A 23,476-nucleotide genomic window follows, 5' to 3' on the forward strand; every position below is an offset into this window, starting at 1 on the left:
ATATAATTAAAGACATGACTGAATACACAAATAAAAACCAGATATCCAACAGCATTCAGCAAAGAAAGAGGGCATTCTTCCGCTTTGTAAAAATGCATTGATACATTGTGTAATGACTAGATTCATCATGAACGAACAGGCTTGTCCAACAACAGTTTATTATATTTTTTGTTACTTAAAATTTTGATTTGAGTGTTCCTTGTTATAGAACAGCATATTATTACTCTGTAATAACTTCAGTAAGCTTTCATGTAGGTTTACACACATTCCGCCAGACTTATCAATGTGTCTTGTCACGGCTTACTTTCAGATCTTTGAAGCTAAGTTTTTGATTTTTGTCATGGCATGCTCATTAAATTAACATTTGTTGTGAAGCTATCTGCCCCCTAGAATCCAGCTGTTTCGACTCAGCCATCTAGGATTAAGGTAGGACTGTTCAGTTCAAGGTTGTCCAGTAGAAAAGGGCTTTGTTACAGTTAGTGGGCAAACTGGCCATCCACTAGGAAAAATGACTTCAGTGCTCAAGGCAAGCATCCTTTATACAGGTTAAGACATATGGTTCATGAAAAAGCTTGGAAAAGGGTGTCAGACAGCACTTGGTGAGAGGGATCATATAGTTCTAATTTGACTTGTAAGAATGGTCAGCACTGTTGTTTGTGGGCAAACAAAAAGTCTTCCGTGGCTTTGAAAGAGAGTCGTGAATCTTAATGGACGTGCATTTAGCATTGTTTTATTCTATGCTTTTGCAGTTTAGTGCAATCTATAATAGATTAATATAATGAGTTACTTAGCCTATCAGGATAACAGAATAGAAGTAATCAATTGTCAGCCTCTACATTAACTTTCTGCATAGATACAGTTTCAACATTCTGATTTTAACAAAGAAGTACCACACCATTTTTTCCTCTCTAAGTAATACATTGTTAACAAAGACAGAAACTGTGAACGTATATTTAAAACCATGCACTCTAAAAGCGGCTGGAGGCAAGTTCTGTCTGTAAGGGAATAAAAAAACCCAGAGATATACAAGTACCTTATAAAAATCAAATTTCTGCAGCAATTAGCTTCAGAGAATACAAGAGGCTTTGTTAATTGCCTGATGCTCCACTCTGTTATATAGTGTTTCAAGATCTATACTAGGCCAATGCAGTCTAATTCTAAATCCATCAGCATTTAAATATATCTCTCTATATATATACACACTAATGATTTACTTAAAATTTACATGATTCTGATCCTTGATTCAATCACATGATCAAACACAATATTTAAAAGTTATATACCAAAAACAAGCAAAGAAACTCGATGGAGGTGAAAGCAGTGCCTTATTTACCTTCACTAGTTACTCATATTTTAGAGAAGAATGACCTGACTGCTTGGAAAGTTGATTGATTCGTGCAGTCTAGAGTCTTACAGCTTCAATAAATGCAAAGACTGGCAAGTACTGCTACATGATACTAATAGTAGGCAATGAGGCACTGCTAAACTGTTTCCTGGTTGATTTTTCATTTGTATTTATATAAAAGTGATTGATCTGACATTAAGGAAACAACAAATAAAAATAGCCTGGCAGGAATGCGAGGCCTTGTTGGTTTAAAAAAGGGAAGGGGAAGAGTGAACAGGAAGGGTGAAAGAAACAGAAAAGGGAGAAGGAAGCCTGCAATAATTCTAACTCGATCAAGTTACTCCATGAACAACTAATGGATTATAGCTTTCTATAGCTGTATCTAAACATCTCCGATCACAATAGTCTCGCTCCCCCTCCATGTTCCGTCTGTTTTTCCTGCATTTCTTCCTTACGATATTTCCAGTTCACTCCCTTTCTTCCCTCACGCAATGTTTTAGTTACCTTTTCCTCCCACGGTGCCTTCATTTTCTCCCTATGCCTTCCAGTGACCTTATGGGCAAAGGCAGTATAAGCTGTGCGTGTTCTGAGCAACATGTGTTCTTGGACAGTCAGTATCTGTGTAGCTTTGTCACCTACTGTGTCCCAGCCACCAATTCTCATACGTATCTGGGAAATTAAGTGTTTTTAAGATTCTATCTTTGTCAAATGCTGTTTACTGCATCCACGGGTTGAAAAGTTACTGAAGCGGGAAAGGAAAAAGGAATGCATGTTCAGCCAAGCTAAGTTTCTTAAGAAAATGAAACTAAGAATTGTCACTCCCTATATCCATTTGTACCAAATCTAAATCCTAAGAATACATATGCTTAACATTGCTGGAAAAAAGCAAAGAAGGGCAGGAAGGATCTCAAGTCTTGAGGACAGATTATGATAAAGGTGAATTCTTCTCACTTATGCACTTGTATCTGTACATCAATTATTACACCTTGTAATAATAATTGTACATAATTATTACACCTTGCAGGTTCTCCCCATTATAGTATCATGCATCTATGCATGTGCTGCTATTACCTCAGTTGTTTTTGTATTATTAAAAAACACTCACAAAAAGCTTAGTATTCAAGGGAACCTCAGAAGAAATAAAAATTTCTGAACAACCACAACTGTTTTCGAATGTATAACAACAACACTGTGTTTTATTTCCAATAAGAAATATCTTAGGCAAACTAAAAATGTTCCAGCCCACTGTACCATACTCAGAACTATAACTACCCATCAGACACAGTATGTTATGGATTTAAAAAACTGTCTCCTTTTCTTATATTGCAACTGTTGCTACAAAGGATGGACGTTAATGTATAAGCATGTAATTCAAGTGGCAAATGAGAAAAATCAGTTTCTTGAAGATGAAATGCAAAGTTTGCCAAATTCCTATGTTCCTACAAAATTTCTGAGGCTAGTTACAGTTTTCAAATAAGCAACTATTGATCACTTGTTGTCCAACGCAACAATAATGGTTTTATATCATGATGATACATTTAGAACACACTGACCAAAATAATTTGTCTCTAAGAACTAAAGGTATATATATTTTAGTTATAGAAGTTATATATATTTTAAAATAGACATACCATCTCTTAATCTCATGATGTAATATACATTGACTTGGTGTGGAAACAAACTTTTGTCAGTAAATACTTTCACAGATTTTTTTTTTACAGTACTATTAACAACAATAACTATCCCTTTATCTACTCTTATGAGTTAGCATGCAGTTAAGAAAGTTGTAAAAGTTATACCTGTATTATATTTTATATTTTCTTCCTTGTTTGGATGGTAGATCCCTTCACATATGGAGTTTACTTGACTGTACAGTTTCTTAACAGCCAGAGATAAGGTTTCCATAGTCTGTAGTAGAAAATGTAATTTAGATACCATCAGCCTGGTCAGTAAGAAAATAACTATTGAAAAACTAGTTTCCTCTGTTTGCTTGTAGAGGCTTGATCCAGAAAAAGAATTTGGCATCTAAGGAAGGGATTAGACAAACTTTAGGTGCCCAAATCCAAAACTGAGATCTAAAAAAAAATCCACTCAGCAGCTGCCCATGGCTTAAGGCCTATCTGTATTTAAGATGAAACTTCTTCATATGACTACAGTTCTGGTCCTGCACTTCCGCATAAGTTTGTCCCCACCCCAGTACCCAGGTTCCCATGTAACCCTAAATGGGCAGAAAAAACACAGGCATAACTCTGAAGATATAGCAAGAAGATTGCATCCTTCACAAAATGCAATTCTTGACACATAACTACAAAAAAAAAAAAAAGAAAAAAGAAAAAAAAGATGTTGGAAACGTTGCTATGTCTACCTTCTATATTGTAGCCTAGCACACAGGTAACTGGCATGAGAAAAAGGAGACCAAGGTTCAAACACTGTATTCTTGCCAGTACTGAAATGTTTTGGCACACAAAATGTGTGTGTATGTACACAGATAATATTGACATAGTATGTGAACTACACACATGTATAAAAATATATATAATATGTATTTATTTATGGCTTCATACACACAGAGATATGTATACAAAGCCTTAAGTAAACATGGCTGGTTTATAAAAGTGGTCAGCATCACCATTTTCTTCCTTCCACACTTCAAAAGTGGGAATAGTATATCTTTGAAAAATAAACTATGAACATCTATATTCAAGAGACAATTCAAAATTGCAGAGCCCAAGTACATGAAAACATACGTTTCCAGTCTCTTATGCCTAAATCCTGGGAAAGGGCTGGGTTTTACACGAATGACTGTCCTTAGTGTTTCCTGTTGACCGCCCGGGAGAGTTCTCTGAACAGCTCTAGGTTTTTGAGCCTTATTTCTGAGGCTAACACTTCTCCTTATCCCCTTTGTATCATAATTCAGGTATCTAACAAAGGAACCTGAATTCTACTTGAGAAGAATTTTTTGGGCCTAGCACTACATCTCTAGGAGTATCAGAACTCTGCATTGGTTTTAACACTGTGTACTACTGATATCCGTTTCACATTATGCGTGAAAGAAAAAAAAACCCAAACAAACCAGAACTGGAAACATTGTAGTTCTTGTCTTTGATACCACCCATACCAGATTTATTGATGCTAGACTAAAAGTTTCAGTCTTAGACCACATTACCTGAGTCCTTCCTTCTACAGAAGATATATTCTTATTTATCAGCTATTAAACATTAGAATACTACAGTGTATCTAACACAACAGAACAAAGCGTGCATTTAAACAGGTAATGATATCCAATCTTAAGTGTCACCTAAAAAAAATCTGCAACCACAAGACTAGGAAGAGTTGCAAAATCAAACACAGAGAAAACAACATGTCACAATGTTGCCTGGAAAACCCGAATTGGTCCATATATATATTATGACACATTGTTAAAGTAACCTGCATTTTCGCCTCAAACGAATATACATTATGACACAGCTTTAAAGTATAAGACCAGATACTACTTTCCACTTGACCCCTGGTTTATTCAGACTACTCTCACTGACACTATTATGATTCAAAATATTTTGAATATTCTACTGTAATCGTAAGTTGTGACCTCTCATATTACTCCATATACACCATCGAAACAGTGAACTGACAGTAGAATGGTTAATTTCCTTACAATTTAATGATGTTCTAAGAAATCATAGTTTATTACAAACACTACAGTTTTATGTGTAAAAGATCCTTGTGAGGAAAAGTCTAAGCTCATTCCTTTCATTGGCCTCAGCTGCAAACGCTAGTTCTGCGTATTTCTGCAATTTAGATCACGTATGTCTTGAAAAGGAACCCAGAAAGCAAAGAATCCTTACCAGCTTTCTGTAGGTATTTCAGTTTGTGTGACTTAGTACCACCCAGAAACCCTCTAACAGAGAGGAGAACAGGGTCTGATTGTCTGTGGCAACATTTGTTCTCTGAGCCACCTGACCACTACTGTCTCTCTGCAATACTTGTCTCATTCATCAAACAGTTTCTGACTTTTTTAACAAGTGAAAGAGAAGGTCTACAGAGGACTGGTTTGTTCACAGTCCTGGTTTTTCCCTCTAGGCACCCCATTACCCTGTTCAATGAATCAACTAAATATTCCGTGAAAAAAAGAGGAAAAATAATATCTATCTGACCACGCACAAGATGAACAAAGGTTTCAGAGTCAACCTTAACAATACATATCCTAAATCCTGAGGCATTTTTTGTAACCTTTGTGCTAGTTTACTGTAGATTTAAATATAATTTCCCTCGTAAGAAAAAGAAATTTGGAAATCACATCTTACGTAGATCACGGCAAAGTTGAATTTTTGGATTCACAAAGGTATCTGAGCCCCACTAACTAATACATGGAGTAAGAAACATTGTATTTTCTGTGGGGATCTGCCACTAGAGGGGGAATAGAGCAAGCGTGAAACGGTTAAGATCCTTGTGTTTACAGCTTTTTGCTGAACAGCACAGTAATGTCAGGTTTCAAAATTCCAGATTCTGTAGGAGACCCATCTGCATCTTTCCTCTATTTTGCCTGACACCGAGGATTGTGCCCTTCCAGTGTCATTCTTTCCCCTAACCTGCTTCATCTCTTACTCCTAGCTTTCCCTGGTTGTCAGTCCCTTTCCGTTCCTATGCTAGCCCCCATCTTTTTGTCCTTTCCCAGTTTATTCCCTGTATTGTCCCCACTACTCAGCGCTTTTCTCTTCAACCTCACTTTCTCACTCCCCTGGATTAAAAAATCTCAAATGCAGTCAGTGTGCACAATAGTGCACCATGTAAGAGAGAGGCAGTTTCTCTGCTGTCAGCAGTTCCTACCACAGTAGCTCAGAACGTCCGTACCCAGTAACTGCAGGAGTCCTGTGCTGCTTTTGAAAGCCAGAATCAAACACTTTAACTTTTTGTCCAGTGGGAGAAAGGGAGGGAGAATTTATGAATAATAAGCCCTCAAGTAGGTTCTGTAGGATATCAGAACAAGCTCCAAACATGGAAAAACTTAGCAATGATTTAAGCTTCTCGGTTCCTGCAGAACTCTACTGAACTTTATTGGCCAAATTTTTGTGTTATTACAGTTTTAACAACTTGGGGGGGGGGGGGGGGATTTTCATGGAAGAAGAAAAGAAAGTAGTGATGCTAACTCATACATCCCGACTTCAAGTCATAGGGGTATGTCTCAATGGCAGTCCTTAAAAAAGCAGCGCACACAGTGATAAAAGATGGTTTCAGCATGTGTCTAGTTCCCAATGGCAGCCAATGCATCCTAAGTACTTCCCCAAAATATTGGTCAGAAACAGACACCAGCCATGAACATTTTCAAATCTGAGCAAATTAAATCTGTGAAAATTAGGAGCTAAATGCTGCAATGGAGGAGTGGGGCAGTCTGAACAGCAGGCCCTCGACCAGCCATTCCTGTGGGCACACACGGTGCTTTTCATGAAGCTTGCTACTTATTCAGATGTAGAAAAGCCTGACCCAAGCTGGAGCTCGACAGTGGCCCACAAATGCCTCTAATGCTGTTAGCAGAGGTGTAGGACTCATGCGGAAAGGTGCGACAGGTCATTGCTAAACAACGCGGGGACGCCGGGCCTCGTTCGGTGCCGGAGGTCACCCCACACTCCCCCCTCCTCTCCCCGGCCGCCGTTCCCCGCTCCGCAGCGGGGCACGGCAAGGCCCGGGAGCGGAAGCCCAAGGCAGCCCTCTCGCTTCCCCCTCCAGCCTCCTCACTTCCCGCGGCGGAGGCGGCCACACACCGCCCGCCGACGGGGCGGCGGCGAGGCGGGGAGACCATCACGCGGCGCCTCCGAGCGACCGCCGCCGCGGGGCAGCCGCCCCCGCGCCGCCCGCTGGGCGGCAGCTCGGGGCCGGCCCTGCCGCGCCGAACCGGGGGGAGTGGGCGTCCTCCTCCTCCTCACGGCGGCCCGGCGGGTGAGAGGAAGGGGCGGCGGCCGCGACTCCCCCCGCCGCCAGGCGCCGAAGGGCAGCTGCGACGCCAACGGCCGCCGCGCAGCGCTGCCCCCGCGGCGGCAGGGCGGTGCGGGCCCGTGGGGGCGGTGCCGCGCGCGTGACACGCGCGCGGCTCCGCCCACCCGCCCGGGCGCGCGGGGGCGGAGCGCGGCGCTCCGGCGGCGGCGGGGGCCGGCACTGGCGGGCGGGGGCTCTTTCGGCGCGGAGCGTGTGCGCGGCGGCCTGCGGTGCTCCGGCGGCGGCGGCAGCAGCAGCGCTCTGGCCGCCGGGCGGGGGAGGAGGTGCCAGACTCCGGCGCCGCTTGCCGGCAACGAGGAGGAGCGGAGCGGGTAGCGAGGCGGCCGGCGGAGGAGGAAGGGAGGGGGGAGCAGCGGCGATCGGTCGGCCCCGCAGCGCTGCTGCCGCCACTTCCCCGCTGGGCGCTAGCCTGCCCGGGAACGCGATCCGCTCCCGGAAACTCTCGGCTCGTCTCTCGCCGCGGCGGCGGGGTCTCGGCAGGGCTCTCCGCCCCGGCGCAGCGGGTGGGGGCGGGGGGGGGGGGGGGGGGGCGCAACTTCTCGGACTTCTCCGGAGAAGACTTGGGGCTGCCCCGCGCCGGCGGCGGCGGCGCCTGGGGTCCCCGCCTCGGCGGGAGAACTTTCCCCTCCGAGCTCGGGGCGGCGAGTGGGGCGCGGGAGCGCCGGCCGCGGCGGGAGGAGCACGGCGGCGGCGGCGGCGGCGGGGCCGGCCGGGCGGCCGCGGAGATGAAGCTGAGCCGGCAGTTCACGGTGTTCGGCAGCGCGGTCTTCTGCGTAGTGATCTTCTCCCTCTACCTGATGCTGGACCGCGGCCACTTCGACCACCCGAAGAGCCCCCGGAGGGAGGGCACCTTCCCCAAGGTGAGCGGGGCGGCGGCCGGGGCGCGGCGGGTGGGCGAGCGCCCGGGCCGCCGGGCGGAGGTGGAGGGGAGGGCGGCGGTGCCGCCACTGGGCACCCTCCCCTCTCCCCGCCGGGGGTGCCGGAGCGTCGAGGCGCGACGGCGCGCCTCGCCCTCTCCGGGCCGCCGGCGAGGTGCCGCGGCTGCCGGGCCGTTGGGGCGGGGGACGAGCGGTGCCGCCTCTGGGCGGCGCTGCTGCTGGCACGGCCCGGCCCGGGGCCGCAGGGGGAAGACGGGCGCAGCCCACCCGCCCGGCAAGGGGGCGGTGCGGAGGGGCGGCTGGCGGGGGGCTCGCCCCGGGCGGGACGGGCTGGGGGCTGCGCTGCGGCTTCACCGGCCGGCCGCCCTCCTCGGGACCGGGGCAGGCAGCAGAAGGGGGAGTGCGGGGCGTACTCTGCACTGTGGAAACCAGTGCTGAGGACGGGTAGGAGCTGACAGGGAAAGCCGAGGGTAGATCTCAGCTGTGGCATCAACAGGTAGGTTTAGAGAAATGCTGACTTTACGTTATTGCTTTCCTTTTCGCTAAGCCTTGCTTTGGAGCCGTAACTGGCTGATACCTGACTGCACCGCATGGTTATACGAAGCAGTTCTTTAGTTCCTCACTTTCCCTTGTTGTCTGTGTGGGAGAGAAATGTAGAAGCTGTGTGTCGTGGTAGTGTTCTAATAAGGAGTGTTTAACCATGACAAGAAAAAAGTATTTCAGAGAGCGCATGGTATGCTGTGCAGAATGGCAGAATACTGTTGTGTATAAATAGCTTTATTTTCTTATAGTAGTAGACAAAAAAAAAAAAAGAGAAAGTAAAGTTATAGCTTATTTATGCTTGCACTGTATTTATTTTTTGGGAAATAAAACAAATGAAAGTGGGTTTTAGTACAGCTGTCAGACTTCAAGTGAATAGAAGAACTCAAAAGGCTTAATTAAGTAGTAACAATTATCTTCCTGATAGAATCACTAATTTTTCATTTAATGCAAAGATAATAGTTGATACCTATTTGTTAGCAGTAAAGATAAAAACCTTGACTTAAACGTAAAGAAAGAGCGCAGATCTGTTCTGCCTTTATTCCTTTGAATTACCGTTCAGAGGTCAGCCACTGTTTTTTGCAGGAACTAAAAGAATGGGAAAGAAGCTTAGGAGAAGAAAGCAAGACAAGGCTGGCTACAGCAGCTGTGTCTGTTCAGTATATAGCTCCAGCAGGAGAGTAATGCCATGTGTGACACTTGTAACAGCTAAGTACAAGTGCTGCTTTGGTGATATGGTCAGTATCTTATATTAGGAAATCACTTCATGTGTCTTTATACCACCAGTTGAGTTTAATCCAGGTAAAGAATAGAACAGGAAAGCTCGTACATGGGTGGTCTTTTTTTTTTTTTTTTAAATGTTATATCTTGGTTTGAAATACTTGAGTAAACAGGGAAGATTTATTAGACATGTTTTGTCTTCCGTTGTCAGTGTCTTGCAGTTGAAATTCCTGTCTGTGTCCTACAGTGTAACGCTGGTCTGCAGTGTAACATGGCCTTATCTCTTGTGACCAAGGGTTTAGTACCTTAATCTGTTGTTACACCTCTTCCTTCTACGTGATCTAGTCAGCTAGAGACAAACATTTCTCCTTCCGTCCTCCTCCCTCCCCTCGGTCTTCTAGAACAGTCTATCAGTGTTTACTTTTTTTGCCTTTTCCATATCTAAATTTCTTTGAGGCTGCTGACTCTCAGTGGAGAATCCTCTGACTATCACTGTTTTGGTCCTTCCTTTGGGTTACCTTTTCCTTTCTTACTGCTTTATCCTTTGAGGAGGTTACAGATGAAATTGATGTGATTTTGTCATTTCCTTTTGCTGCCCGTAGGGTAGAAATTTTTCACTTTGTTACAACTGGGAAACCTCTGACACCTAGCAAATGCTTTCAGAGCCCTATAATACATCAGTTTAAAGTGAATGCAAAAGATGAAGAGTGGAATAGAAGCCACCAAAAATATTTGAAAGGAACAGCTTTAGTGCTACCTCAGCTGACAAAAAGTTGTTTGTGTCAGTGCAGTGTTGCCAGAACTCAATGTACTGTAAGTGAAACTAGCCACAGATGTAAAAACTTCAAACTGTTTTTGTTTGTGAAAAGCTATAGCAGCAGTAGATCCTCTGTCTGTAGATTTAAGAAGGCATTCTCTTTCATGATGATAGAGGTCAGAACTTTTTTTGCTTAGAAAAAGGGATTGAGACTCTTTTTCACAAGCTTTTGGATTCATACCTCATTCTGTTCTGACAATGTGCTAATTTTCAGCTTTGCTGTTCCTCTGTACAGTTCTGGTAACAGCATACGTCACCTTTTGTGTCCTGGAAGTTGCATATTGATTAGTTTCTTCTTCCTTGCCTGTGTGGCTTACACTAAGCTCAGAGGAGAGCAGCGGGTACCTCTGGAAGCAGTCTCATGTTTAGCTTATGAGTGTGTGTCTATTTAGGCTTTTTATTTAATTTCTGCCAGGATTAGAGTTGGAATTTTTCAGCTGGCAGTGCCTGTTGGTCTGCATTCACCTAAGGTGTCATGGTACCTAATACCTGTAGTAAAATAAATGATTAGCATTGCTGCTCCACTTTCATTTCCACTTTTTCTTCCAGACAAGGCGCCTTCTCTTTGCATGGTCTCGGGGTAGTTTGTGTCACTCAGTCTTGTGAACCTGTCTTTTTTCAGGCTTACCTGGCAGTGTAGCCAAGAGTTGTCCTTTCAGAGCTTGCTTTCCAGTTTGAGAGTTCAGGTAGTTGTTCAAAGATGTCCAAAAATTATTTCTGCAAGATATTTCTGTTGACAAGATCTCCCAGGATGGGTGAATGTCCATAGGCAGATGCCTTTACATGTTCTCTAACCAAATACTTGTAAATGCCTTTCACTGCTGTGCTAGGCAGCGCTTGTGGTCAGGCTTGGGAGGCAGTGGTGACATTGTGTCTTCTTAAGTGTTGGGTTTGCAAAAGCTGGCATCAGTAGTCAGTTTTACAGTGAATGTTATCCACACCTAGCCATGGTAAGGTGGCATCGTGGCAACTGTAATAGAACTTGAGCGAAAGTGATTTATAGCCTTGTCATCATTGGTGGTGCATTTAAATCATAATATCAGAAGATCTGTATGTTGCCATAGAACTGAAGTCCCTGTTAATTTTGGGAGGATTAGGTACCTATAATACATGGAGATCAAGACTTACTGGCCTTTCCTCTGTAATTCCTGCATATATGTTTATGGATCCTGCCTGGTTGTCAGGTGTATATTATTCTTACGATGGCCTTATCACATCTTAAGACATCTTATGATGTCTTTCTCTCTGAGCCTGTTCCTAGCCACAGGATGCTCCTGTCTCAGGACATGTCTCAGGATACGATGTGTCGTAGTGTCCTGTCTCAGGCCAGGAACAATGTTATAACATTGCGCAGAGACGAGCTCAAGGTGGAGGAATAGCCTTAGGTGCATTTTTAGATTATTATTGTACCAGTTGTCAGTACAGATCATTGTGTAAGAGTCTTCTAGTGTAATAGAGTAGAAAAATGGTTGAGTATATTGTTTTTCTCTGTAGTAACACAGAATTCTCTGAGAAATCCTGTGTGACTGTACAGCGGAGGGAGTTTCAGAGTGGTGATTAGTCCTGTGCCATCTCTTGTGCAGCAAGTGTCAGGTGCAAGTGATTTGTGGGCTAAATTGGTAACTGCTAAATGAAAACTACATTCAAATCAAGTCTAAAGTGGAATAAGTCTATAAGCAGCTTATCTTGAAGAACCTGTGTTACTATATACAGATGAATACCAAATACTGATAAGCCCATATTAATCTATTCTGTATTTTGGACCCAAATAGAAAAAAAATCATTAGCCTAACATGGCTTGTTTTCTCAACTAACTTTACCTTGACTTAGAACAGATCCATAAAAGCTGTTAATTTACAGAAGCTTGTGGAATACTTCTTTTAATTCTAAATTTTGCTAGATTGACGCCTAAGCATGCGTGGCACACATTAAAAATCCAGTTTAAAAAAAAAATAAGTGAAGGATTTGTTTGTAAGAGTATCTTGCTTCAGAAATATATGGCCTTTGTGTAGTATTCACTTTTATTATTATCACAGTAATTCATTTTTAGTGAATTTTATGCCTGAGCAAGGCAAAACAGCACCACAACACAGCATCCTCTGTCACTGCCTGATAGGTGGTGGACATAAGCTTTTTCCTCTAACCACTTTCACACAGCTTGCTTTGGCTTTTATGGGACATATCTCCCCACTATGTGCAAGGTTGTTTCTGGAGATACGTTTTTAAAACTCAAGTCTGCCATGATTTTGGTTGATAACTGGAATGGCACCAAGTGATTGCTCCTTGTTATCTTTGGTCTTTCCCTCAAACTTTATTAAAAGGCAAAGCACAAACATGCAGCAACTTCTATCTGTACTGTTTTCTTTTTTCTAAACAATTGTTATTTGAATAAGATATCTCTCTTTCCCCCCCTCTGTGTTTTCTTCCCCCTCCCGCCTTTGAGCACCATTATTTGAAGCTTACTCTGATGTTCTCATGTGTGTTAACTGTTTTTATGGGCTCAGTAGTTGCATTGCACTGAACAGAAGTGATCAAGTACAGTTCCTCTAAAAGCAGCTGGCTTGTTCTTTTGTTTCCAGTGTCCTTCCAGCAAAGCATCAAGTGGCCTGGCTGTTGGTGGCTGCTAAAGGCTTCTTTACTGGATTCATGCTTTCAAGGCCTCTACACAATGCATCAGATATTTCTGCACAAATGGCGCAAGTGGTGATTGTTGCAGCATGGAGTGTTATTTCATGTGAGCTTGCCAATAATTTGATAGTCTTACCACCTGGCCAAAATATGAATCACGGTAGGGTGGAGCAGTAATAGTAGGAAATTAGGACCAAATACACGGCAGAAACACCAGCAGTTCTCTGAATCTGCGTGTTGAACAAAGGCGCCTTGTGAACTTTACTCTGGAGTACTGCTGTGGTAGTACTTCCCCTGCTGTGAGGAAGCACTACCTTCAGTCAGCCCTGAGTCTCCATTAGGTGGCTGTAACTACAGCATATCAGCTCATGCTTAGTAGCTACCATGCCCCAATTCTGTGCGGTGCAAACCTCAGCTCCCTCCAGTGTTGGCGAGTCTGTATGCTTCCTGTTTTGAAATAGCTACTGATACACGATAAACACCTTTTCCAGCTAGAGTTTTGCTAGGTGCCCTGCTGTAGTGAAGTAGCTGAAATCAATGGCTTGCATGGACTATAAATACACGTTTTGTTGCTGCATGTTCTTAGTAATTGGTGTAATTTTTATGAGCTCGTTTGGGAGCTTTTGGACTATGTTGTATAACAAGGAACAAGACTTCTGTATTCAGAAGTAATGGAAGAGGCATGATCAGGTATTTAGAAAGTGTTTGTTTTACTCTAAAATGTGAATAGTGGCAATTGCGGTTGTACATAATTTTGAAGTCGCCATTTTCTTCTGACTTCTGAGCACTGAAAAATTGTGGGCACAGTGACTTTTAGTAGCATTCTTATGAGTTTCATGTCAGAGAAGATTGAATGTTGAGTGAAGAAATCCACAGAAAGAATCATTATTTTCCTGGATTTGAAACATGTTGACTTATTTAAAAAACAAACAAAGCCTTATTAACACCACTTACTAAGTTCACAATCTAAAAGCCTTTGAGTGTCATGGGAACAATCTTCAGTGTAAGATAATGAAAATTCAGAATTTCTTCTGCTGAGCTTCTAGTTGTAAAGGAGGAGGGGCTGTCTTTGTGAACATAATTACAGGTCAGTAACAATTCTGTATACTTCCTAATGTTCACAGTGTATTTGTCTTTGCTGCTTGCACATTTTGTGTAAAGTTTTGGCTAAGCAGCAGTCAAGCAGAAGCTAATAGTGTCCTTCAGTTACAGTCTTTAAATCTGGTGCAAAATGTTGCGCAAAATGTATTTTTCAGAAAAGTAGTAACACCACCTATAAATGACCACTTCCTTCTGCTACCTAGAGTCAATGCCTAACTTAAACTGTATAAAGTAAATGGAGACAGAAAGTTTCTTTGTTCTTACTTGACCTTTTCTTTGTCTGACACATGGTTTTGTTATTTTAAGTTTTGACTTGTTCAAATAAAAATAAACATTATTAAAATGCTCATACTCTTAATGCCATGTAAGCTGTGCTTCAGTTTTGTTCCGCTAGCCGTTTACATAAAGATTCAGTATCGGGCAGGAAGGGGAATGAAAAAGGAAATGAACCTGAAACATCAGCTGGAGTAGTAGTGAACATTTTTCAGATTAATTGACTTTAAACAGGGAATATTTCTAGATTTGTCTCCATCTCCCTTTTCTTTCTTCTTGCCTTCAGATCACTGATGATGGTGTCAAAATTAGTCCCTAACAGCATGGCTTATTTTTATCTCTGTAAATTGCATGAAACTTAAGTCTAGGATAATAGTGCATTAAACACTCCTGTTATTGTTGCCTCTAGTAAAACAGAATGTGGAAGTCCATCAGCTTCTTATAATCCATTTGTCAGGCTGTTGCATCTTTGGAATAGAACTTTCTCATTTTTTAAGAGAACAGACTTTTGTTTTGTAGTTCAGTTAATTTGGAAGAATATCAGTGCCTTCGTAAAGTGAGCTTGTTTTGAATGGTACTTTAAAAGTAGGAAATTATTAACAAGGTTATTTATGTAATTTTCATCGTGACAAATGCACATAAGCCTTCTGCCCAGATAATAAAGGCTTTAAACCTTGACTTGTCCTTTTGACCCATGCATTGTATGCTTGTTTTTTTGTTCTATGTCCTACCTTGCAATGTGAATACGTGCTGAAACAGTGTGTTCAAATATTAAGCTTTGATGCTACATCAGGTTGCATTTTTAACTTTTAACTCCTTGCTTTTTCTGTACAAGAGGTGACCATTTAATTCTACATTTAGTATGTTCTGTTCACTGTACAGTGCTGTAACGGTGAACAGAAAATGCTTTCTGGTAGTACCATCTTGGTACGCTGGCATCTGATCAGAGGTTTATATCAGGATTTTAGCGAAGTTAGTACGTGATTTGTGAAGATGTACCTGGAAATAGTTATTGACAAGACTGGTGCAGAAAATTAAGATGATTGCCATTCAGTGCAGCCAGAAAATGAGACTTTTTGAGTCCAGTTTCCTCACTGCTTGCTGCAGTAACTCTGTATAGGCGATGATCTTGACTTGAATTCCACATCCCCCGGAGAACTCTGTTCAGTGCAGTACTCTGCTTTCTTCATCACAGCTCATCGGTGCACCAGAGCCTCTTATGCAGGACACTGCCAGCTCCTTTGTGGTCTCCTGCTTGTTCATGTGGGTGAGAAGAAGAATGGGCTCTGGCTGATTTTGAACCAAGCACTTGGTGGTTGCTGACTGAGTCTGGATACAAATAATCAAGTTCCAGCTGACCTAACCTCAGAAGTCTCTAATGTGGATTTCTCCTCTGCCTGCCTGTTTCTGTGAGCTTTCCTCATCTATGAGGAAATCTCATCTTGTCATACTCCCACTTTAATTATTTGAGCTAGCTGTCTTTTTCATGATGAAATAATCGTTACTTGAAAGTGACTGCATTTAAAGGAGCGAATGTTCACTGAGGAGGTGAAAGTTGCAACTAATACCCTTTCTGCAACGTACAATGTTTAGGTGTGAGAAACTGTCCATTCTCCATTTCCCCAGAATAAAGCAGCTTGACTGTTCATTGTGTTACTGGACTTCCCTCCTTGTCCTGGGTGGCAGTATGCTCCTTTCTGGAGAGAGTCCTTGCTACAGATCAGACCAGTGTCAGAAGCAAAGAGAGAAGGACAAACAGAGGGCAGTGGGAAAGCAGACTGCTTTGGAGTATTTGGGGCATGAAAACTGCTGCAGGGTTCAGACTGACTGAAGCATAAGGAACTGTTTACATAGCTGGTTCATGTGGTGGAAGTGGCAGGTTGCTCAGTGCAGCTAGCAGGTATGGACAGTTTTTGTTCCAAATGGGAGGAGGGTGTGCTGGTCTGTGCTGTCCTCACGTGGGAAGACTTCATGGGTTAAGTCCAACCCAATGTAAACGTGGGGATGGTGAACAGATGCGCCGCTCGTGTGGTACCATTCTTATACCAGTGCAGCTTGTATCTACTTTCGGGACTGTTGGATTTGTTGGTACTTTGCAGTTCTTGTAGAAACAGTTGCTTTGCTGTGGAGTAACAGCAGGGTTGCCTTTCTTGCTTTTTAATAAAACCTTTATTTGCACAATCTTATCAATATATAAAGGCGGAGAGAAATGAAAGAAAGAAGTTTATACCAAAGTTGTTATAAACTTGTCAACTGGTTGTATAGGCTGGGTGATTCATGCAACTTTACATAGCATTTCCTTATGTTAAAACAAGTATGTAGATTAACAGGGCATCCTTTAATGATGTTCACTTGGACTTACCCAGACAGCGTACCTCCAATTTTCTGTGCTCAAAGTCTTGGATCAGGATTGCTTCTTTTCTGAGAAGACTTGATGCTGTAAACTCAGGGGAGAGTCTGCTGACATTTATGAATTGTGGAGCTAGCCAAATTTTGCTATCCAGTATCTACAAAGCCATGTAGGTTACAAAATTTCAGGCAGAATTGGTTAAGGTAAAATTGGTGCATCTCTGCTCACAGAAAAATAAAATTCCCCCCTACTCACCCCCAAATGCGTGGAAAATTTTCAAACTTAGTTTAAAACAAAATACTGTTAGGAGTACCTTTTTAGTATTATAGAGGTCCTGTGTGTTTTGGTTTTTAATTAGACCTATTTAATGCCCCCCGTAACATGCTTCTAATCTGTTTTACTAGTTAATCAACGTCTGTTACTAGCAATCAATAAGATGAAACATTTTTAGAGTAACTTCACTGTTTTGTACTATTTGGCCTTGATATTTGAAGTTGGGCAGTGTAAGTCGGTTGCCTTCCTCTAAAAATGTTGAAACTGAATTTCCTTTATTTTCATATTTAATTTCATTGTCTTGAAGAGTTGCAATACTTTCCATGTTTAGCTCATATTTTAAAATAACTCTACTATTGAATACTACATTCTAGGCATTGTCTACCCCTATCTATTTAAAATGAGTAAGGAGAAAATGTGAATGTGCAATGGAAATACACCTAGCTTTTGCATAATTTGGATCCATGTGAAATTTTCCAACCTGAGAATGGATTCCTGGCATTAACTATTTTCATACTGAATGAAAACTGGGATCTGTTTCTATTTTGTGGCACTGTTTCTTAAAGTTAACTCTCATGGCTGATGCATTTCACAACAGAAATTGAAAATATTTTTAAAATCTCAAAAGTTTTGGTTGCCTGTCAGTTTTAACTTGGGTATTGCATGAGGTCATAGTTACGTGTTCTTAACTGTAGCTTTTTATTTCATGTTTTGCATGCAAGTTGAGTTAAAGCATTTCAATATGCCATGCACTAGGAGAGGCATGATGCATCTCATAGTCGTCAGAAAAGAAAGCAGGGTTGTCTTTATCAATGTCCTCTGTTAACTTCCACAGTGGGAGGTCTTTGTGAGGATTTCTTTCTCCAAATAACAGAATACCTACCTCCAAAGTTAAAGTAGCATACTTTAACATACTTGTAAAAATCACTACTCTTCAGAGTCCTAGGTAGGCTTGAACTCTCCACCTTAAAAATAAATTATTGCTGGAAGTATATAGCAATGTATAAAATCACCGTTGTTTGAAGATTATCAGTGAACAAATTACTATTTCTCGTGACACAGGAAGCAGGGAACTTAGTTTACGAAGAAGAGTATTTTTTTCACATAATAAACACTTAAAATGGTAGAACTTGTTATCATAGATATTTGAAGGTTTAAGATACAATAAGTTAAACGACAGGTCCATCTTAGAGATCCGAAATATGACACGACCTCCAAATTGGAAGTTTGTATGTGACTGCTAGAGGTTGGCAGTGTATGCCAATGGGAGGATCAGTCTAATCATGTGTTTGGTGTTTCTTAATGTGGGTTTTATCCCCCTCCTCCCCTCCCCCCCCATTGGCCAGTGCTGGAGAGACTATACTTGGCTAGATGACATAAGGCAGATTGGTGGTGTAATCTATGACCAGCTAGTTGACAGGCTATTGCTAAGCAATATGAAACTCTTTTCTTGTAGGAATGTAAAATATTTCTAGAACATACGTGAATGAGAATATAAATTTTAAACAGTTGTCTGATTTTACAGTTGTAGAGGCAGCGTATATAGTAGTGGCATAGGTGTGAACAGCACTTTAGCGCTTAAAAACTTGGTAACTTTGGTGAACTATAGTCATGTGCAGTGAAGCAGGTCATAATTTGTATAGATGGCAGTTATTCTTTAGCGTCTTAGAAATCTAAAGATCAGAGGCTATGTTGGGCAGCCTGTAAAGCTCCAATCAGTATTATTTTATTTATGTTATTTTTAGGGTGAGTGGCATAATAGGCTATTAGTTTTCTGAGTAGAGAAACCTTTCCTTCTTTTAAAATGTCGCAGACATCGAAAGGGAAAATACTAATTTTATACTGAAATGTGTGCACACTATCTTTAATGTATTATTTGAAAGATTTCAGTCTAGTTGTTTCTTTTGTGCCACCAGGGGGCATGGGACTACAGTTTTTTTCTGTCCAGTATCCCATCATCTGCATATTGATTTCCTGTTGTTTTCAGTTCACCTATTTTATAAGTTTCTAGTATTTGTTTTTAAACTGTTGAGATTCTAGGATGTTGGCCCTACATCTCAATTAGCTTAATCTGGATCCGTTGTCAAAATATATTTTTGTCTTTTGGGAAGCAGTAACTGTTTGCCTGTGTTGCATTTTAAAACCTGTTATTGTTTTCAGGATGTATCAGTCTAAGAAAAAAACCAAAGCAGTGGGTGAGCACTTTACACAGCCCAGAAAGTGAGGGGACAAACTTACAGTTTAGGTTTTTTTAACCTGTTAGTATCTTCTGCAGAATTACAAAGAACTTCCATAAAGATAGAATTATAGGAATGGCAATTTAGTAGAAACCAAAAGGCTGATTGGTATCTCTTGGTAAGGGGTGTTTTTTATTCCTGCAGACTTCCCAAAGCGAACAGAATTTAAAAGAAATTGCACATCACAATTTAGAAAGGAGGCTTAATCCTTTGCAAACTACAGCCTAACTACAGGAGTGGGAATTAACTTGGCATTTGAGGAAAGCAATTTGTCTCTTAGAAGGAAAATGCAAAGGCCTCAAGTAAATTATTATCAAAGGGGAAAAAAGTGTCATGTACAGGTTTTGTTTCTGATATTATTCTATACTACTTGGAAAATAAGGCATTGGTGCTAGGAAAAAGTTTTACTTGTCATTAAAATCATAGGTCACAGAATAGCTGTCTACTGAATCAATGTTACTTGTGTTGAATGTAATGGGTAAAATGTAAATGCCTGAATCCGCAGAGGGTTTTGTTGTAATGACAGCTTCCTGAAAAAAAACTTAATCATACATTGTATATTTTGGGGTCTGACCACAACTTTAATAATAGGAAGTGACTGGTTTTTGTTCTCTATCTTTTCTTATTATTGTTAGGTTGAAGTCAGTCTGAGGAAAGAAAAAAAAATACTGTTAAGATGAAATATCCCTAAAAACATGTTAAATAATCTGGCCTCTTATGATTCTGTAAAAGCTAACACATTCATTCCTGAAAAAAAAAAGCATACCTCAAATCATTTGGAAGGAGTGGCTAGTACATGAGAGGGCAGTAGCGTTTCCAGGTATCTTGTTCTGCTATGCTCTGTCCTGTATTCCAACAGTACAGTGATTAGATGCTATTAAATTGTTTTGTGGTATCTGTCTGTCTTTCCAAGTTGCTTTGGGAGATATGTTGACTTCTTTCAATTCACATAGATGTTATCCTAGATCCTTCCTCTTGTGGCACACACTAGAATCATCTACAAAATCCTGTTGGTTGGCAACTGAATATGGCCTTCTGACTGAAAGTGCTATCAGTTTGAGCTGTCTTTTACAGGATTATCTTGACGTTTGCAATGGTCCAATTATACAGATTATTACTATGATCAGGGTGTTACAGGATCTTTTACAACCATTAAGTGCTTTTGTTAATTTCTCTCTAAATTTCACTGAAAATAAGAAACTCAGTATTTATTGAAATATTATTTTACATGTACAGAAAAAACCTAGAATGTATATATCCTATTAATCCCATCATGATGTGACTGCCTTCTAAAAAATGGCTTTCCCTTTGATGTTCTAATGTGATGATAAATGAAAAGATCAGATTTTTGCGAATCTGTGATAGACATGAAAAAAGTAGAAGTTGGCATAATTGGTACTTGAAACAGTGTGACCTTTAAGAATATCTTTGTACCACTGATTAAATCTTGTGCCACGAATTCAAGTTCATAGTGGAAAATGTAACTTCTGTTCTTTTCGCTTATTCTGAAAAGAGAAGGCTTCATATGTTGGTTCAATTTCTTATTAGTTTGTCTTTACGTAAAATATAGAATAAAGATGTATTTCTTTTTTTTGTGTGATTGTATACTATTGTGAAATTTATTTATTTTTAATTCTGTCAAGAATTAGTCTGAGAAATAATTAAACTTTACTTTTTTTTTTTACAGGGCCAGCTTTCAATTTTGCAAGAAAAAATAGATCATTTAGAACGCCTGTTGGCAGAAAATAATGAGATTATTTCAAACATACGAGATTCAGTGATCAATCTGAGTGAATCAGTAAAGGATGGTCAAAAAAATCCAGAGGCTATAAACTTCAGTCAAGGATCTGTCTCTGAGCTTTTTCCTTCTGCTTCAGTTTTGCTTGCAGTTGATTCTGAGGATTGTTTGTTTGCTTCAAAAAGTGGAAGCCATGGTTCAGGTGTACAGGTAAGCAGTATGTCTTTCTCTCTTATTCTGCTGGAGTCCTAGCTGTCATTACCTTTTAATTCTGCAAACGTCTAATTACTTGTAAAAGCTTGGTACTAAGCTCCTAATCTAAGACATAGTGGAATTGTTCAAGTGACTGTTGTGTTTAACAGATGTTATGAAACTGCTCCTTTTTACCTTTTTTAAACTGTCTAGAAACTGAATAGTGATTATGAAGAGCCAAAATTTCAGAATGCTTAAAAGTTCTTTAAACCGCCCCAAAAAACCCCCAGTGATTATACTCAGATCATTGTCCAGTACTATCAGAAGTTCTTTGGAAAGAATTTATTGAGAGTCTCTTCCCACTTCCCAAAATTGTTCTAAAATTGATGACAAATAAACTGGAAATAGTGGAGAGTCTTGATTTAAATAGGTTTTACATTTTAGGGATATATCTGTAGATGGGTCTTGAGGCGGAGGCAAAGAATGTTCAACAACTAATAATTTAAAAAAATCTCAGGTACTGTGTTCCCTTTTGAATGCTATTTCTGTATTTCAGCATTCTTGTGTGTCTCCAGTTTGTATAAGGCACTTTGATCAGGAAGGAGGAACATATACCATATTGACTGGTTGGCATGAACTGGGGAGGCTGAAGTTTTTAAAGTCAAACACTTCAAGTTGAATTTATTTTGCTTTCTGGTGATGCTTGTGAGTTCATGGACTCATATATTCAGTTTTAATGGAGTGTTTCAGGAGTGCTGAGAATACTGTGTGAAGTTTGTGATCTGTACTGTTTTTGGGAGTCTTGTGGGAGTACTATAAATATTCATAGTACTCTAAAGCAAAGATTAAATTTTGAAGTCCAGCTTTCTCATTCTAGAAGTGAAATAATTTCTATTGCAGGAGAAAGACAGTGGACTTAAGATGAGTAAGTACACATATTAGAACAATTGTAACCTCTGATGTATCATTCATAATGCCTTTAAGCTCTTCAGGGATAGGTACCACCTTAATATGTCTCTTACAGAGAAAGTATTTTTTTTTTAAAGGCAGTATGTGACTGTTCATGTTTCCAATATACATTAAGACTTCTGTGCAGGAAAGTAAAGCATGTGGACCTATGATTGCATATTTTCAAGCTACTGGATTGTTAACAGGTTATTCCTTCTACAGTCTGTTACTATATTAAATTATGTGCTTTTTTAGGTGCATTAGAAATAAGTTATAGTAAATATGAATTTTGAATTTTGAGGTAAAATGTGTTGGCTTAAATGCTGCGACATGTTAACCTGTTATGAATGGAAAGTAAAACATGTTTTCTTAAACTGTTGTCATGTTTTGCTTCACATTTGCAGAATGTCAGAACACGTACCTACTATCAACTAACGTACCTACCTACCTAATGGTAGGCTGTAGTAGCTAAACTGCTTTTTGATAATTTTCCTTACTTTCAAGGTTATATGCATGTACTTAACTAACAAGGATAGCAGGGAATATTCTTAATACTGTTCCCTTACTCACACTTTCTTTCCTTGCCTTGCACAGGGAGGGAGGGCTTTAATGTTCTTCATGTCATTGCATTAGTATCTTGTACTCAGCAGGTTATCCACCATCATCCTTAAGTCACTTTAATACTGCTTCTGTGTACAGTTTCTCACTCTGCGAGTCTGACCCGCATTTCAGTTAGGGAATCTAAGACCTTGACTTTAGCAAAATTCCTGTAACACCATGTTAACAAGCTGATCTAAATTACTGTATTTGAATATGGTTTTACTATTTAATACTTTGCCAAGCTGGATGTGTTCTGCAAGGTCAGTTAATTTATTTTCTTCTAGATTTTTTTATAAAGACTGAGAAATTCTGAGATTATTTGGAGCATTGTTTTTCTTAATTTTATTTTAAATTCTAAAACAGCTTGTAAGTGTTAATTACCTGCTGTTCATAAATGTTAACTTAAACCCACAGATTTGGACCTTACTTTTTCCATGTTTGCCTTTTAAATGGACGTATGAGAATGAAATGAGAGACTAGAAAGAAGTAAGAACTAATATAGGTGAGACATAGTGTTTGGATAAAAATCACTTTAGAGAATGAAGGCAAAGAGGCTTCACTGGATAAATTATGGGAGTTCATTATAGTCTCCCATCATAGAGCAACCATTATAAGAATGGATTCAAATATGGATTAAAAACCTCTGCTATTTCAGTTAGAAATATTACCAGGACTTGCGACTCAGAGGGATGTATTTTCTTTGCATAAATCGGACAAAACAAGTTACTAATAATGTGAGACCCAAAAGATTCTTGGGTAGGATAGCTAAAGGTTTTTTTTCATGGAGGAATTGTAAATCAAGAAATTGTATATGTTGTTACTTACTTGTGGTGTTTGTAAGTAGG

General features: G+C 40.5%; 1 protein-coding gene across 1 annotated transcript in view; it reads left to right on the forward strand.

Moving 5' to 3' along the window:
* The first annotated feature begins 8,043 nt into the window (after nucleotides 1-8,043).
* Nucleotides 8,044-23,476, forward strand: part of MAN2A1 (mannosidase alpha class 2A member 1) — a 126,780-nt gene continuing 111,347 nt past the window's right edge. Inside the window, exons 1-2 of the mRNA XM_076361867.1 lie at nucleotides 8,044-8,196; nucleotides 20,841-21,101. Coding sequence (XP_076217982.1) covers nucleotides 8,062-8,196; nucleotides 20,841-21,101 — 396 coding nt within the window. The 5' untranslated portion in view covers nucleotides 8,044-8,061. The remainder of the gene's footprint in view (nucleotides 8,197-20,840; nucleotides 21,102-23,476) is intronic.

Source organism: Aptenodytes patagonicus, chromosome Z (genome assembly GCF_965638725.1).
Source record: "Aptenodytes patagonicus chromosome Z, bAptPat1.pri.cur, whole genome shotgun sequence".
Classification (NCBI taxonomy): Eukaryota; Metazoa; Chordata; class Aves; order Sphenisciformes; family Spheniscidae; genus Aptenodytes; species Aptenodytes patagonicus.